Genomic DNA, 18,890 nt, shown 5'->3' on the forward strand with positions numbered 1-18,890 from the left:
ATTTTTAATGAGAAACGCTTTTTTCAGTTACAAAAAAAATCAAAATTTATTATTTTGCATTTTTTTAAAACTTTAATTCGTATCTACTGAAATTATGAGAACTTCACTTATGCCTTTTTAGGGGGAAGGGGTGGAGGGAGGGAGGAAGGAGCACTCAAATATAGTCTATCTAGTCATAATTTTTTTTACTCTCCCCTCTTCCTCGCGATCCTTTTCGTCTTCCTCCCCATCTCTAACCACACTTCCGCCTGGAAAATTTGTTATTGCAGTATTTTCAAATAAAAAAGTTGAGGGTTCAGCAACAGCCAAAAATGCTCAAATTATGCTCATACAATTTCAGCGTCTCGAAATCTCGACCTCGATTAAGGCCAGGATCTGAAATTTTGATGTAATTTTTCATTACCAACTTTTTAAAACCATATCCGGTAGGGCAAAAATTCATAAAACCGCCCAGCTTTTACAAAAGAAGTAAGGATATGAAATTTCAAAAAACTGTAGTCAGTGGTTCCAAAAATATGAGTAAGATTTAGATTAAACACAAAAAATTTCGGCAAATGCAATTTTTTTACTTTTTTTTTTCTTTTATGGGGACTGGATGACGGTTTTTATTCATTTTTAATCCAGATGTGAATAAAAAAATTTTGAAATTGAATAAATATGAAAAATGGTACCTAACTTTTTTCAAATTTTGAAGCTGAGGATTCTTGTCTCTGAACTTTGGGCACAACTATTAAACCACTAAAAAAGTCCCTGGCTCGCCAGATCTTTTTAATTGCCAGAATAATTTCTTACCATTTTTTAAACTTACCTACTCGTATTTGTAGAATTCTACTTTGATTTTTTTCCAGTGCTTCATTTTGAATGTTGGTTTTCAATTTTGATTACAAAATCACAAATATTGCAATTTTTTCATACATAGGTATCTTGTTTTTGTCAACTTTGAATTTTTTTTTAGAATATTTAGGACTTGTAAGTATTCATATTTTCAAGTTGATTTTTGATTTTTTTTTGTGAGCGTTTCGATGGACAAGACACAAGTTTTCAAACTTTTTGCAAGGATTTTTCAATTGTTTTTTTATTTATGATTGTAACATAGTCCCTACCCATGATTTTTAGCTCAAAAATAAGCTCTTCAGTCAAAAAAAGTCTTATCATACTTTTTTCCCAGTTTCACAATAAGAAAAATTGACCAAAAATTGTTCAAAAATTTTCAATTTTGTGAAATTTTTACACATCTATTCCAATTTTAATAAAAATGTATGAATGTTTGCCTTTCTGAATTTATTTTTACATTTTTCACTGCTATTTCACAATATATGTATATTTATTTGAATTTTATACGTACCTATAAATTTTCATTTTTCAAACCTCTCAAACGGTTTCAAATAATTTAATATTTATATCATTTTGTCATTTTAAAATGTGTACCTACTTACCTATGTTTTTTTTTGTTTTTTTTAAATACTTTTTTATTATCTTTCATGTCATTTTCATGATTATTGATTGAATGTTTTTATCCAATTACAACTAATTTTTCGAGACATTTTGTGAGAAATTTTTTCTACAAGATGTGTTTGAAAGTTTTTAATTCTTTTCTAATAATTATTTCAGATGGGTATTTCAACAAACTTTATGAAATTGGACGGAAATTGGAAAATTTTTACGTCAAATTTATCGTTTTTCCATTTAAAAAAAAAAAATTTGCCAGTTTCAAGTATTTTATAATTTTTTATTGTTCAATTCAAATTTTTTTTCATTTTATACCTACTTCAACAAATTTTGTGTATTTTTTACAGAAAGATATTAGGTTTCTACAATTATAAGATCAATTTTAATGTCTACAATTTCTATTCAAATGGTGCTCTTATTCTTTTCTTAATCTTTCTCAAAGTTTCATATTTCCTGGAAATTTAATTTTATTGAGGCCTTTCGCAGACAGGTCCAATTTAGAAATTCATGAATTTAAGGATAAATATCGCAGCCTGTTTATTGCTCAGATGTTTTTTTTTTTTCAATTTTATCGCAAACTGTCATCCAAACAATATTAGCGAATTGAAGATTGGAATGCTGTGGCCTGAAGCCTGACACCATATTACCAGTCAACAAGCGATAAGATTAAAGAACCGACATCACTAATGTGTGCGATTCAGTCTAAACAAATTTATCGCAAATATACCGACGACGTAAGTAACCAGTACTTATGCATCATAGTAAACATAATATACATACACACTACGTAAATACGAATAATTTTAACATGACAAAAAATAATGAATTTTATCAATGCTATTAGCTAAAGATGAAGGAAAAACGAAAAGAACTGATATATTATTGAATCAGGAATGTCACACGAAGTATTGTTTTCTAATCAGACAAGACAGATTTTTATTATTGGGAGCAATCCAGAAAATTCAATTTACAATTCATCAAAATATCAAGTCAGATTCTCGTACTTCCTATTTTTCCCATCTGGTATTTAAATGAAGACTTTTTGTGAGATTGTCAAAAAAAAATCTAAAATCTACCATTATTATTATAATATACTTAATTACTTACCTGCGAACTTTGGGAAAATTCTGCCCAATGACTCCTCTTTTTCAAATTAAACTTCGAGCCTGGCTCATTGACTGGTTAATAACTCTATGAGAACTCATCAACGCAATTCTATTCCCATATAGGTATTCCCATACGTATCTAGTCAGAAAAGTACCAACATAACCTCGAAAAGTCTATAGTGTAAGTAAACGTACTTAGACTTACGCAATTGCAATTTTTTCTCAATATGATAACCATAGCCAGGTCATTCCCATTCCACCATCGGAATTATCGAGAGAAAAAAGGTAAAAAAAAAAACAAAAACGTATAAATGCAAATAGTGCGGTATTACAAATGTAAACTAAAACGACCTTCGTAATAATCAAACGTTGTCGCTAGCTCGTTGCGTACGATTAATTCAGACATTCCACTCATTAAAAACATATTATCGTACTCGTCTACTTGAAAAATTTCCAACCAGTAGATAATTCGTTGCTCCAAAAAAAAAAACGAGAATCGAATCAACCGCTCGCTGGTCATTTTTACACAAATGTGCGGGCGAAAGCGAAAACCGTTAAGTCTAATTACCTCATTTTTTTCCAAAACTATAAATTCGGTTGTATCATCGTAATTATTATTTTTTTTACAACGGAAATTGAATCGAGTACACAACAAATAAATAATATTATAGAGAAAATGATTGAAAATCCGAAACGTTTTATTTCTCGAATTCGCACATTATTTTTCGCATAATAATAGATATTCGAATTAAATAAAAAGGAACAAACACAAGGTAAAACTATAAATGGTAACTTAATATAAAAATTTTCAGTCTGTGTGCACAATCGATATACTTATACAATAGAAAAAATTACACGAAATTATTCATTATTTTTTCAAAAAATTTTCACAAAAAAAAAATAAAAATATTTTATAACAAAACAAAAATAAATAATACAGACATCGGTCGAATTATTTTTTAAACGCTAAGGTAAAAAATAATCAACGTCGAGTGTTACTTATTTGAATTTAACGCTTTTTAATAGCTGAGATACACGGAATCCTGGTAGGGGGCAATCCGGATAGAAGTTATGGCATCCTGTTCCTTCAACTCCGGATATTAATTGTCCCATGTGAGCGGCGAAATGGTACTTGGAAGTTATTTCGGCTGTTGCGCTGATACTCGTGTCTCTGTCGAATAGAAAAATACATTCTTATAGCAACGTAATAGGTAAATAGGTAGGTATAATATATTAATATGTACTTGAGTAATTATTTAGGTATGCGGTATAATCGATTAGGTATAAACGAGACATTCTTTTAGTGTAGCTCGAGTTGGGATTTTTTCATTGAGTAATTGAGTCGTTCGTGAACGATTGATTCTATTTAGAGGAATGAAAAATGTGAATTCCGATATTACAGATTGATCTATGATCAAAATGAGGCAAGAATAAGAACCAAAAAACAAGCAAGATGGGATAATTGTCCAAATGCCTCTGCCCAAATCGACTCGAGATATCTCTCCAATTTACGTTCAAATTTCAGGAGGGTAAAAGAGAGGGAGGAAGCTCCTTTAAAAAATCAAACTCTTCATCATATCATACATTCGATAAAACAAATGAAAAATCCTTCAATGCAACAAGTTCCCAACAACGTTGCCAAATTGCTAAATTACTGAACTGGTTACTGTCTCACGACTCGACTGCCACTGCCACTATAAATTAACAACAATTCTTTCTCGAAAATAAAATTTCCTATCCCAATCAATCACTTTAGAACACTTCTTTCCCGTAATTATGTTCACTAACATGACTAGACAGCCATAAATAGCTCGATAATTATATCGCGTTATCAGAAACGACATTACTAACCACGAATTGGCCCTGAACATGCGAGACGTTCGCGGTTATACACCTCAAATCACAGACCAATCACAGTTGCACCGCACCAAAGGTTAAATTTCATTAATCACATGTTCCTCCGGTAAGTAACCAGCATCTTCAACCTCGGAACAATTCTATCTCGTAGTCAGCTCGGCTATACGAGTAGGTAGATGGGGTAAAGGAAAAAAAAAAGAGGTGGGTATTCTGACCCAAATTTAAGTCGAATGCCCAAAATAAAAATACTGGCAACTTTTAAAGGCGGCGAATTTCTCCCGCGTAATTGCAATTTTTTATTTTAATTGACCAATTTCAAGGACTACGAGGAAATCCAATTTGTGTTACGTTGAACGTTGTATACGAGTATGTGTCGGATTTTTATGAGATGTAACCACGATATGATTCACGTTTGCTATTACGCTCGTGGTACCTCCTGCCGCATAAATTCCTCTCACCCTTTCTTCCAAGTGAAGCCAACTCGTTTTTTCACTTCTTTGGGAATTTTGAAAAACAAGACATAGTTGAAGGGAATGATGGGTAGAAAAAAGTGAGGTGAAGAGAAAGAAACAAGCAGGGAATAAAATACGCCTGTTTTTAAATATATAAAAAAAAATTCAACAGCAATACCGCATTTCATTTTGGACCTTCTAATGGCAATTTTTCCAAAACTGGGAAATCTAAAAATTTGCTGGAAGCTTCAGAAGGGCTGGAAACCGCCTCCAATCAATTGAGTGGGTCGAAAATAAGGTACCTACCTACCTACCTATAAACCAAGTTTCAGCTATTCGCGTTGAAAAATTTCATTTTGGCCTTTTTTATAAAAATTTCTCCAAAATCGGAAAGTTTGAAAATGTTTCGAAGGCTTCAGAATGATTTGAAATTACTAATCAACCGATTCAGAAGGTAGAAAATTGGCCATAAACCAAATTTTAGCTATGAAAAATAACTTTTCAATAACGAAAAAAAAAAGTTTAGAAACGTTTCGATAACGGTAAAACAGCAATGAGAAATTTACAAAAAAATATTTTTTGACCCCCCCCCCTCCCCCACTCTAAAAAATATGAATATTCTTCCACAGTGATTTGAAATTCTACGAGACGCGGATTTCAAGCTTCCAAGAATGTTAAAAGGATCAAAAAAATTGCTTTTGTACCAAATTCCAAAGTTTCGGAAATCATAAGTTGAAAACAATTTTTTTTGCGAAGTTCACATTGGGTTAGCATGGTAAGTATTAAATTCATAAATTTCATTCACAAATAAAATTTATTTTCTGAAAATTTTTGAAATTATTTTACTAGTTTCAGGTCATATTTTACAAATTGAAATTTCGAGTGGAACATGACATTAAAAAAATCACATGGTTTCATTTTCATATTCTTTTCAATTAAGAAGATTTTTCAATTTTTTCAGTTGGATTGGTTTTTCCAATTTTTTAAACCTTGTCCTACATATTTATAGAATTTGCCAGCAAGTTATTTCATTTCTTCTTTTCCTCTCACAAAAAAACACCCTTTAGCCTTCGAAAGAGAAAAAAGGCGAGTCACAAAACTGCAAAAAAAATGCATTTAATGGTTCCAAAAATAGGTACTACTTACTCGTACAATCTGTCGAAATTCATCAACTTTTCGATTAATGCAGTTTTGTGACTATTTTCAGTTGAAACTTTTTTACTTTTCAGACAATAGAGGGCTGGAGAGTCATTTTTATTCCTTTTTAACGAAAATAAAATCTTTAAAAATTTAAAAAAATTTAAAAATGATTAATTTTTCAAAATTTTAAAGACGAATTTTCAAGTCTTTATAACTGTTTGAAGGTCTGAAATTTTTTGGCACTTTTATTCAAGTGTATTTGAACACCATCGATACTTGACTAAATTGAAATTTTTAAAAACAAGAGACTTTTTTCCATTCAAAAATTGTGAATCAATTTTTTCAAATGCCATTTGGCCCACTCCTTAAAATTCAGCTCATTAAAAAATTGATAAAATCATAATGTTTCCAGCGATTATTTTACCTATATAAAAAAAATAGAATTAAAAAAATTGTCAATAAATTTTGAAAAATCTGCATTCTTTCTTCTGTGCACTTTTAGACCTTACAGGATGTCAAGATCTGAGACAAATTGCCTCTTTAGCCCCCTCCCCCCTCACAGATGACCCCGAATAAAAATTTCAAAATCATTCAAAATGACTTATAGTGTTTTGAATGATGAAAAATTGCAACTCAATTTCAGAGTTTTTGGCAAATGAGACACTCTCGAGGTTTTCGCCTCCGATTTTCATAGCAAATTTGCGATTTTTGGAAACAGTGTGATCTAAAATCCTCATAGGCTTCCTAAATTGATTTTTTAATTTTAAACAAAATTTTTAAAATTCAAAATTGACCATTTTTGGAGATTTATGCAATTGAAAAACCCTTCATGCAGTAAAAATGATAAAAAAGTAGTCCTGAAACTGATAAATATCAACTCTCAAACTGGATTTCACCATTTTGGGGACATTCTGAAGCTTCCAGCGCAATTTACAATTTATTCAGAAGTTTTGAATTTCTCCAGAAGACGCGGAAATAATTCTGAGCAGTTGAAAATTGAACTGTGGCTTATTCTCAGCCCGTTTAATGAGTTGTTCATTCACATTTGGACGAATTTCTAGGCGGACATCTCGGGTGTGTTTTATATGCCTTACCAAAATATTTCAAGTGCATATACTTGGATGAGGAAAAAAATTCAAAATTTTTTCAAACTTACACCGAAAGCTGTACTTTGTATAAAACCAACCCCATCCCCACCTCATTCTTCTAATTAAAATTTCATTTCTTTTTGATTTTTTGAGTTTTTTTCCTTTAAAACTGAATCGGTAGGTCAGGTGAAAAAAACACCCCTCATAAAAGCCTTGTGGCATGTTGAGGCGGTGAGGGTGTGCACAAATCTGTATCCAGATATTCAAACAATAAAAAAAAAAGTGAAAAAAACACATTTGAGATATTCGCTCGAAAATGGGCTCAAATGAGTAAAAACTCGTTATACAGACTAAAAATAAATCATAACTGATGAATTTTAACCTTCCCAAAATAATTTCTGCACTTTTCAGAAAAATTGAAAAATTCTGAATAAATTGAAAATCGTGCTGAAGGCTTCAGAATGAGTCGAAATAATGGGATTTCATTCGGGAGGGTCAATCCGAAAATGACAATTTTGGATTTTCGAAAATTCACCAAAAATTTAAAAATTAATTTGAGCAATTAAATTGATGTTTCAGACATTCGGACCATGTTTTTTTTTTCAAAAATTGTAATCCTGTTCAAATTAGAGGGACATTTTTAAATAAATTTCTAGTAAGTAAAATTAAATCTAAACCTACAATTTCTAAAAAAAATAATAAACTCAAAAATTACAAATTTCTTACCTGATTAAATTCAGTAACGAGACTTCAGACTGCGATAAATTCTCTTTATTAGGAGCCGCGTTCAATTCGCATATTAGTTTTGGCAAGCACGAATTTTTCACAGCGTTTAATATCTTCTTTCTGGCCAATATCAGCGTTTCTAAAACAAACAAAAACACGCAACCACTTAAAAAAAATAATACAACTAGTTCACAAAGTACATATATACCTATACAAATTACAAACTAAAACTCCAAGTAGGTATAAGTATACGTAATATGTCGACATAGACATCATAGCACACATATTACAAGCAGGTAAAATATACGTAGCATGACATACGACATCGTTATTCATATAGGCTACAACATTCTGGGTCAATGCTCAATATTAAAGACTACGTAGGTACATCGACAACATTGAAATAGTGTACCGATATAACGTCGAAAATACCTACCAATACGTCACTATAATTTATCCATAAATAGCATAAATCCTCCAAGTATAGGTAGAGGTACGAAATAAAGAGCAAAATACAACAGAGAAAAAAAGATCACCGCATCCTTCACCTCCACGACGACATCGTCATCAGCAAGAACCATCGAGAGTTGACTTTTCACCTTCGTCCATTATTTATCCTCTTAATCACTTAATTTGATTGAAAATTGAGTCACGAGGGGGGGGGGGGTAAGGGAAAAATAAAACTACGACGTCAACGTAAAAGTGCATTATTTATAAAACCGATTAATTAATCTGGTATCTGCATTATTTCTTAATTACAAAGACTATAATTTGAACAAGTTTACTGTGGAAAATTTAAACCCAACGGCCTGGTTTAGTGATACCAATTCGTCGTCGAGCCCGAACCGATGGAATTTTCATCGTTATTACACGAGGTGGGCTTTGTCGACAACGATATTGGTAAATGCGAAATTTCTACAACCAAACCGGATGAGGTATACATAGGTACAAGGTCACCTTGTTTCTCAAGTTGGCTAAAGTGTCTCTGCCCCTGCATGTCCCTGCTCGTTTAAACTGTTTGTCAATTTTTTTAAAATTATTTTTCGCAATATTCATCGTCTTCATCATGTCGTTAGGTCGATTTTCAACTTCTTGTTTTATGTGTAGGTTAGGTTAGGTACGTGAAATCATCGCATTATACAATAAACTGCGAACAGCTGCTTAACCACATTAAGTAATATGTAATAATAATCTTACGACTGTACGATGGTTTTATTCAATTCGATAATATACCAATATACTATATTACGAAGTACTAACTCCGCCATGGAGGATTGTTCGTTGAACATCTCTTAAACGCGCAAGAAACTCTTAAAGCAGCCTATAGTCGTAAAAAATAATTTCCAAACTATTGTAAGTATCTTTCAGCTCTAAGAAGGTTTCTTCTGTGCGACTGCGAGCTTCAGTATCATAATAATCCTCGTCTTCTTCGGATACATATACAGAATAATACCATTAAAAAGCTTTCTATGGGCGAATTTGTGTTGTCATTTCAGAAACTAACGAGCCACGAGTGCCATACCATAACTCGCCAGACAGGAAGACGGAAATAGAAAGTTATATCCAGAGAACATCGAATTACGTAACCGAAACGATCGGTCTGAAATCGTTTATCGCCATCAAACAGTAAGTTTTATTTTAGGCAAGTGAAACCCGAGGCACGACAATCTATACCAATTAATTTTATCGTCGTCGTTGCGATTCGATAGGTAGCTCGACTTTGTCTCGGTTCATCTAGATGCAAATCAATTTGCACGTTCGCCATCGTCCCTCAGTACCTAGGTACAAAGTAATTACCTACGTTCGCATTACGATGTAATTTTCATTAAAATTAACGCGAAAATCTACTTCCTTTATGGCGTGTTCCTTTTTGGATAAAATTACGTACGTAAGTTTAAATTACCCATAGGCTAGAGAGAAAGATTTTACGAACCGTGTATTTTGGTGAAGTGAAATGTACTCGTATTTATTTTTTCGTACGTTACGACACGCGTTCAACAGTCTGATTCTCGTGTCATCGTAATAAAAAAGGAGGGAAAAATAAGAAAACATCGCGTTAAGTATAAGTACCTTCCTGAAAATACGAATTCGACCTTGACAGTGTAAGAAGGCCGAAATATATTTGTCTCTTCGAGCGATATCTATAGGAACGAACTACTGCTGTAAGCATTCAACCTCGCATAGTCAAATCATAGCGAGAACTATTTCAAATCCGAATGTTTTAATTTATAAAAAACAAAAGCGAATCAACTTCAACACGTCGACAATTTACAATACGAGTAATAATAAGACGAGTATTGAAGTAAATCACGATTCAGGAAAAACCAGTTCAAATAAAAACAAACATACGAGCAAGAGAAATACATTAGCATCAGCCAACGTGACACTTCGAACGTGCACTTTTCAGTATAGGTATATTATATGGCGAACATCGCTACTGCAGGTTTATTATTTTTCCTATACCTATGTCTGTTGTAAGGTCACAATGTGATGAGAAATCAACAAACAGATACAAGTAGCAGGTAAGTGAAGCTTACCAAGTGCTTTGTAAGCTGTTAAGTATCGAATGATTGTTGTTTTACATAATCGAAGACGTGTGTAGTGGATTTATTGAGGAAAATTCATGGTGAAACCTTATCTGTGAAAATGCTCGTCTGGTTATAAGCTTTGAGGTGAACACGGAGTTTTATCGCTGTTTGGGATGGGAAAAAATTATTTTCAGTTCTTATTTCAATTTATATTGTAGAACTATCTAAGTTGCACAATTAAACTGCACACCAAACCAAATACATTAAAATGATTCAAAATCGTCCTAAAATTCATTTGAATTGAAAAATTCTCCCAGAATTGTCGAATCTAAGGTATTTGGTGCATTCAAAATCTAAATTCTCAAAATCGTGACAAAATTGTATACGAAAAAAAAAATTAAAAATGGGGAAAAAATTGAAAATGTAAAAAAGTTTTCAAAATTGTGGGGAAAAGTAGGAGGGGGTAATGTCTCCTTTGCAAAGAAAGCTGAAATTTTTGGTTATGTTTTTTGCTTTAAATTGAAAATGAATAATGCCAAGGCTCCCTACAGGATTTTTTTCGTTTTCAAAAGTCTGACAAAATGTTGAAATCTCAGGAAGCCATTTTCTGAAATTTTAAAAATAATTTCAGTTCTTCGTTGATTTTTTTTTCCAAAATCTTCAAAGTCAGACCCCCAATCCGCGTCAAAATCCGGTTAATTTTGAAAAACCCCTCCAAAATCGTACTTATGAAAGTCAAATTCAAAGATCAGATCAGAATTTATTTATGTATCAGTACACAAAGTACTATTACAAACTACAAACTTACGTCATATTTTTATAATAGGTCTTGTATTAATTTAGGTTTTAATCAAAGGAACCATACTCATAGAAATCATCAAGTAGGTAAACTAATGATTAAAAAATCGAATAAAAATAAAAAATTATCCAACATTAGCAAAAAAGTTCCCCCAAAATTATCAGAAAAGCTCACCCAAAATTTCAATAGAAATATAAATCAAGGTGGATAAAAAAAGCTTCCTGAGTTTGACAAATTCAGAGCACAAAAATTCATTTCAAAAAAACGCAAAATCTTCCAGAAATTGAATAATTCTACATAATAATATAAATCCTTCCTGAATTCATTTATCCAAAGCTGAAAACACTGTTCAAAAAAATGATCAAAAATTGTAAAACCAGGTTTAAAATATCAAACAACAATACACATTCGAGTGGATTTCCAGCAGAAAATGATTGGATCAGATCAGATCCAGACATTCAAAGTTTTGATCGGATTAAATTTATCTTTTCAGAATAATTATAGATCAGATCCACTGGTGCAAATTTGATTGGATTTGGCCCGATCTGAATATATGTAGATCTAATGAGGGTTGATTGACCAGATCAGATCAAACCTGATCAGATTCGGACATTCTCCGGATCCAGTTAGATCTGATCACATCCAATCAGATCAATGTTTTGATCGGATTAGATCGGTTCAGACCTAATCAGATCCAATTTCTGTCTGGATTTGGAAGAAAATCAGAAGTTTTTCAGGTAAGTATCTTTCAAAAAGTACCTAATAATATAATATTCATCAAGAAATGCATTAGGAATTTGAAAATTCCAGACAAATCATGGTTAAAAATAATAAAATGTCAAAAAATGAAACGAATTCGTAGCTAAAGCAGGAAAATATTTCAAGGTTCTTGAAGGAATTCATCAAAAATTATTGAAAAACGATTAAAAATCAAACACCATATCCCAATCGTTCAGAAAATTGAAAATTTGAAATCTGACGGGCCATATTCATAGACGTTACTTAGGGATCACTTGGCTAAGTGGTGAATTTTAAAGCAATTTTTCCAGGCGTGATTGAATTTTTGAAATTTTGTTTTTGAATAAATTGAGAGATTGGACTCCAAAGTGTTGATTTATCATTTTAAAAATATAAAATTTTTATTCGTTCGTGAGAAAAATTGAATCAAAATTCACCACTTAGCCAAGTGTCCCTTAAGTAACGTCTATGAATTCGGCCCTTAAAAATCGTTTTCGGTTTGCCAACAGACTTATGAGAAAAATTACGCCAAATTTACAAAAAGCTTCAACTCACGATCTTGATGAAACCGTCCAGAAATTCACTAAAAATTGGAAAAAGTTATTCAAGAATTACCAAAAAAATAAGCACATTGAAAAAGGAGAATTCTCGAGTCATTTTCAAAACTAGAAAATTACCTATTCATATTTTTAGGAAGAATGTAGTTTTAATAAGATGAAAAAGTCCTTTAAAATTGGCTCAGTCAAAAATTAATTCGAAATCAAAATTTATCCACTAAATATGTACATTAATGAAATCCAATTCCTTTTCTGAAAATTCAAGAAAATCCCTTTCAATTCAGAACTGATTTTTTTTTTTTTTTGTTGAAATTACCAGGAAACGTATTCAAAAATGTCGAGAAATGCATTCAAAATTATCCCAAAACTTGACTCAAAATCAAAAAATTATCCCAAAAATGTGTTTTTTTTAATTAAAAAAGAAAACAAAAAAAAACAAATTTGCCTCAGAATTTTTTTAAAGGCATCAAAAATCCCTTTTTGAATAAAAAGGCCTACCATTCAAAATATGATTTCAAAATCACTAAAAAACGATTCAATTAATTCAAATTCGAGAAATATCTCAGATCATTGAAGAAGATATTAGGCACAAACTCCAGAACTCTAAGAAAATGCTTACAAGGGAACTTTTGGAACCCGTAGGCTTCGATTGAGACTTCAACTGAAATTCAGGTGATTGAAGGAGCTAGAGCATATCATCCTCACTCCAGAGTTCTAAATCACATTTTCAGCTGCTGAAGTTGATTTACTGTTTTTTTTTTACATCATCAAAAAATCAAAAATGGTCCTTTAGTACAATATTTTCCAACAAAAAAAAAGTAAATTCTGAAATAAAAATCTGAAAATTGATTCATATTTTCAAAAGGACTTCCTCACCTTGAATAAATAGCAAAATCAGGACTGGATTGAACAAACATGGAGGGAATGATAAGCCCAAAATACTCGTATTAACGAAACTGAATTTCATGTTGCAAAGAATGGGCTCTCAAGTCTCTAAGTAAGGAAACTTTTAAATGCTAAAACTATACCTAAAGGACTACTCCACAATTCCAGAAGAACTTCATAAGGTTGCCATTTTTTAGCAAGTAGACTCGAAAAATGCCATCAAAACTACTTCATGGATTTTATTTCAGGTTAATTAGGCGAGAAACTTTTCCTGTAGAATGTGAATTTCCTAGCGGTATGCTCGTGTCTGGATTATTCTAAATTGAAGAATGTTGCCAATTTTCTACATCTTGTTCAAACTGATCAAAGATAATATGCAGATTAATCTCATTTTACAGGCATTAAACAGCGCTGTATACTTATCTATTCCTGAAACTTTATATTTATCAGGTATAAATTACTTTACAATTCCGCGAGAAAAAAAATTGCATTCCGAACAAATCAAAGATATAATGTAACAGAACTAGAGTAATAAAATTTCTATCAACATTTGAGTGAAAGCGTCGTAAGTTAATTCTCTTTGGATAAGTTATCGGTACAGTGTTTCCTTATTAGGTGTGTTTCTGTTACATGACATAATTAATTAACAACTCTATAAAACTGCAAACGTATCGTTTGTTTGAATAATAAACGTCAGTAGGTACGTGTGAGAATTACATATTATCACGGCGAGTCTTATAAACTCATTTTTTCAATTTCATACTCCATGTAATATAAAAACAACAAAATATGTGATTGTTTCTGGAATTGGAAATGAGACTATAATTCAAAACCTATGTGAAATAGAGAAAACAAATGATAATTATGGCAAAATGTAAGTAGGTCTGGGTAATTCAACATTATGCAGAAGTTGGTTTGAATTCTCGTATACTTTATCAATTTCACGCAGCATTGAAAAAATTTAAATTAACAATATGACGTATTACTGAGCTGATAGCTTGACCAGATTTTTATTACGACGTAATTAAATAAGAGTAAAAGTGCAATTGTTACAACGAGTTCGTAAAAGCGGTCACTTTCAGAGTAGCCAACGATTTCATTTTTTTCGCAGATCCATAAATTGGTGATTGGTGAAGTTTTTTCAAGGAAAGGAGATCATACTAACTTGGAACTTGCAATTGTGATTATACTGATTTCTCATGATTTTCCCAGAAGATTTTCAAATTATTCCCAATTTTTATTGAGTAATACACGATAAATTTCTCGTGAAACGTTAACACGATTGTAAAAACTCATAAAAAATGATGTTGCATCAGAAAATTTGCACAAAATTTCTCAAAAGATGAAGAGGAAAAGAAGGTATAGAGAATGCCTAAAATTTCATCCAATCACAATTATTAGGAGAGGAAAAAAACAATTGTATACGTATTAAAGAATCAATATACACAATTTTAAAACGTCCTTTCTTTTTCAAGTGTGCTCAACTTTTTCGAAACATTTTACAAGAGATTCGGCATTCACTAAATTCACCCTTGTGATTCAAAATTGAATTTTTTGCAGTTTTTTTATCGAAAAAAACGATGGTTTTATGGATATTTATTTTTGAAAAAACATCAGACAGCTCAACTTTTTGATAATTTTTATTTCAATTACTTATCAATGGAAAAAAAAATCTTTCATCAGCCGAAATGAAGAAAAAGAAATAGCTAAACTGTGAATAGGTACGAGTAATTTTTCTGAAGAAAAACTGAACCCAACAGAAGGGATTTTTTCAATGCAGAGAAAAAATCCTCACTCCCTAGATGGTGAACATTGCTCGGGGGGGGGGGGGTAATGAGACCTTTCCAAAAATGAGTTTTTCGTGTGTCTCTTCAAAAATATACCTCCTACGAGGAAAGTAGTCGTGAACAAAATTGCTTTGCACAAAATTTGAAACAAAAAAGTTTTCATCTTCTTCCATGTGAAATAAATTGTTGAGCAGACGAACGACCCCTTGAATGTTGAGGACTATTCAATCAAATGAAAAAGGAGAATTCGAGGAATATGACTGAAATTATCGTAAAAAGTGTGATAGATAATAGGGATATTTTGACACTCTGAATGCGAATCTAGCCAAGTAGGTAGCATTGATTTTTTCAAAATAGAATTTTTAATAGTCAATGTGCCAACAAACAATAAAAATTCATCATTTTTTGGATGTTTGAGCAAAAAGAACCTACCAACAAAATTTAGAATGAACACTTTTTAAAATATCTTTGAAAAGAAAACTGAATAAAAAATGCTGAAACATAATTTTTTCAACTTCAGATCCTACAAAAATTATATATTTCAGAGTTAAAATTGCCTCTAAAATTTTTTATACCATTTCAGGAAAGAAAATAAGAAGCTTATAACAAGTAACAAGGCTCATTCCAAGCTCTCGTCTGATTTCTCACCTGAGATTGTTGGAAATATTTACGATTAGGTAATCGTGGGAAGTTCAAATAACAATCACAAGAGTTGAAATGAAAAACTGATAAAATCTATTTGAAAAATTTGCATCATTTTTAATTTTCTATTCGAGGTTTTTTAGAATAGGAATCTTAATTGAAAAAAATGAACAATTTTGAAGATGAAAACAGCAAAAAAATCCTTTCCCTTCTCTTCCTCCAGGTATAAATAAGAAAGACCTCAGGGTAAATGTACTGATAAAAATTGCTTGCGATGTACCAAAAAGTGCCAGTAATTTACCAAATGAGGATTAAGTCCTCATCTTCGAGAAAAGTTTTAAATCATGAACACGTTTTTTGCTAAATAATGAACTCGATGCTCAGCACTATTTTTTTTCTCAAGTTCTTAAAATTCAGACAAAATACCACTGAAAGGAACTCTACTCTAACTAAATTCTTTTTGAGTTTTCGAAAGTCTGACAAAATATCAGAAAGTCATTTCTGAAAGTTTGACATTTTACATCATTGATTCTTTTTCCAATTTATTGAATGTCAGACAAATTTTTCCCCCATTTTTTCAAAAATCTGCTTCAATCTTATCCAAAATGTCAAGGATGTCAATATTTTAAAATTTTTCATCATTCAACATAATTATTTAAGAATTGATCTCAATTTTTTCCAGATTTCTCAAATCAAAAAAAATATAGCAGGAGCTGCCTATGGCATACAAAGTGTCAACGTTTTGCTGAAAATTCCATTTTTAAAAATCAAAAAAATAATAATAAATCAGATAGATTGTAAACTTTAGATAATAGGAAAATGATCAATTTTTTTCCAAGTCTTAAAAATTTTGACATAATCAGAAACTCAAATTTTTCTATTGTTTTCAAAAGTCCGCCATTTGAAAGCTCAGCTTGACACGAATCGGGGTCTCAAAAATTTTGAACTGACTTCTCGTCCAAAAAGCATATCAATGTCAACATAGTTCTCAAGGATCCAGCAGGTGTTTGGAAAACATTTCGAGCAACAAATCATGTGTTCTCATTCAAAAAAACTCTTTGTTTCCCCCAGAAGATTGGCTCAAAAGCCAAGAAACAACAAACAGATTATAACGAATGAACTGAACTACGTTCAATCAACTCACTAGGACTCGCTGTTCTCAAAAATTTCATCAATTGTCAGTCAAATCTGCCCATTTTGATCAGTGAGGCTAGAACAAACCTTACATATGTTTTTACCTACCCTGGCCACTTGAGATGATTTAAAATCAGTCATAATAGTGAAAATTTCAACCAATCTTACCAATTTTCCAGCTTACATCGATTTTTGACCAAGATGCACTTCAATTTTCATCACAATTAGTCAAAATTGCTCCAGATAGCAGTAATTCAGAGTTCAGACCGAGATTGTAGGTCAAAAATTGCCTCACACTTGGACGATTTGTATTTAAGAAAACACATCGTGAATTCATAACTCAGAATATTATCTCTGAAAAAAAAACTACTCGGATTTATAGAGCCTCAGTTCTGTTCTCTCTCACTTTCTGATGCTAAAGATTCGTACAAAATGATCCATTTCTCAATTCTCATCGCCAATCCGAGGCTAGATTTCAAATTCAACTCGATTTCGTGATAAATGAACATAACAAACGGTGATTATAACAACCTCTGATCATTCGTAATCTCGAAATGATCACAGCTGTTTGGCTCGAATGTACACGTCAATATATCGTAACATTGAGAGCTTTATCGTGGAATGATGCCATAACATGATAAAAAAAATCACAAACTTCTACTATCAGCGAAGGTGTGAGAATTGGCGAAATTTCCACATGTACGATATCTACATCTAGTATAGAGGAAACACCTCGTTTGGTACAGTACGAGATCGCAGTAGGCTAAGGCTAGTTTGTGTGTAGCCATATGATTCACTATTATAACAAATTTGGCATAGTTTCACATGGCATCGACTATACGTACTTTAATATAACTAGATCAGTCTTATAATTAAACCACTCTGTATGTACTCGTAATATGTAGTGTACATTTGAAAGATGAAAATTCGCAAAAAAGAGATACAAAACTGTACTTCTCATTTATCTCAAGGTTGCATAATAAAATAGTCTACACAAATACATTATTCAGCTAGCTAAATAGGTAGATTAGCAAAAACCTATTTGCGAACCTCTTTCAAAAAAGAACTAAAACTTAGACTTACTCTCATTATCATCCACTTTCAACGTATTATGTTCGATTTTTTCGACATTTATCTTCGGAGGTGCGATATCGACTTCGTTACTCTCGCTATCATCTTCGGTATCGTCAAAGATAGGTATCAGCTGTCTCACCACAGACGAATAATCACTGGATAACAGGAAGAACAACGCAATGAGCAACAATATCCGAACAAGATTCGCTTCCATATTGAACCCCGAGGCGATTGGTTTTAGCCGCGGATGCTGACACAACAAGAACAAGGCTCACATTTCCACACGTGGTCAAAAGTCAAAAATCCGCGACACCTCACAGCCGATAGAAATATCGATACCGAAATCGAAGCCGAACCGCACATAAGCGTCGTCGCGAAAACAAAGAAACTAACGCGCGTCGAATGAAGCAAAATTTTTTTTACTGCGATCGTGTAATAACACTTTAGACTCAGTAGTAACGAAAACGAACGTTGTGTTCTATATTCTGCGTGGCGTCGCTCGTGATTTTGTCGCGTACCCACCACTTCGCGCTCGGTGAAAGTGAACGGACTGGTCCCGCCGGTAATTAAGTGTGTAGTCTATTATATCCTTGGTGAATACCGAACAGTTTTGGGAGTTCGACAAATTTTTGACGTCATGTTCAACTACATATAACGTAAGATGAGATTATTAAATTGATTCGTCTCTCTGCTCTTTTTTTTCATTCACTTATCTTCCTCACTTTGTAGCCTCCTGCTCCTATCTACGATAACATGTATCTACGTAAACGTTCGTTACATATTATGCTGTCGGTAATTCTCAGCACGCCTAGCATAACATGAGCACGTCAAAAATGGACGTGCTTTTCAACGCATCACCGCATGGTACGAGAAAAAGAGTGTAAATTTAACACTGTACTGTGCACTTTTTTTTGAGAACTCAAACACA

The 18,890-nt window shown here is 32.2% G+C and overlaps 1 protein-coding gene across 1 annotated transcript; it reads right to left on the reverse strand.

Moving 5' to 3' along the window:
- Nucleotides 1-3,235: 3,235 nt before the first annotated feature.
- On the reverse strand, nucleotides 3,236-18,536 carry geko. Its single transcript, XM_065357927.1, has 3 exons — nucleotides 17,972-18,536; nucleotides 7,819-7,957; nucleotides 3,236-3,726 (listed from the first exon to the last, which is right to left on the reverse strand). Exons 1-3 carry the CDS (start codon nucleotides 18,174-18,176, stop codon nucleotides 3,555-3,557), a joined length of 516 nt encoding a protein of 171 aa, XP_065213999.1. The 5' UTR covers nucleotides 18,177-18,536; the 3' UTR covers nucleotides 3,236-3,554.
- Between the last annotated feature and the right edge of the window lie 354 nt (nucleotides 18,537-18,890).

The sequence above is a fragment of the Planococcus citri genome, chromosome 3 (genome assembly GCF_950023065.1).
Source record: "Planococcus citri chromosome 3, ihPlaCitr1.1, whole genome shotgun sequence".
Classification (NCBI taxonomy): Eukaryota; Metazoa; Arthropoda; class Insecta; order Hemiptera; family Pseudococcidae; genus Planococcus; species Planococcus citri.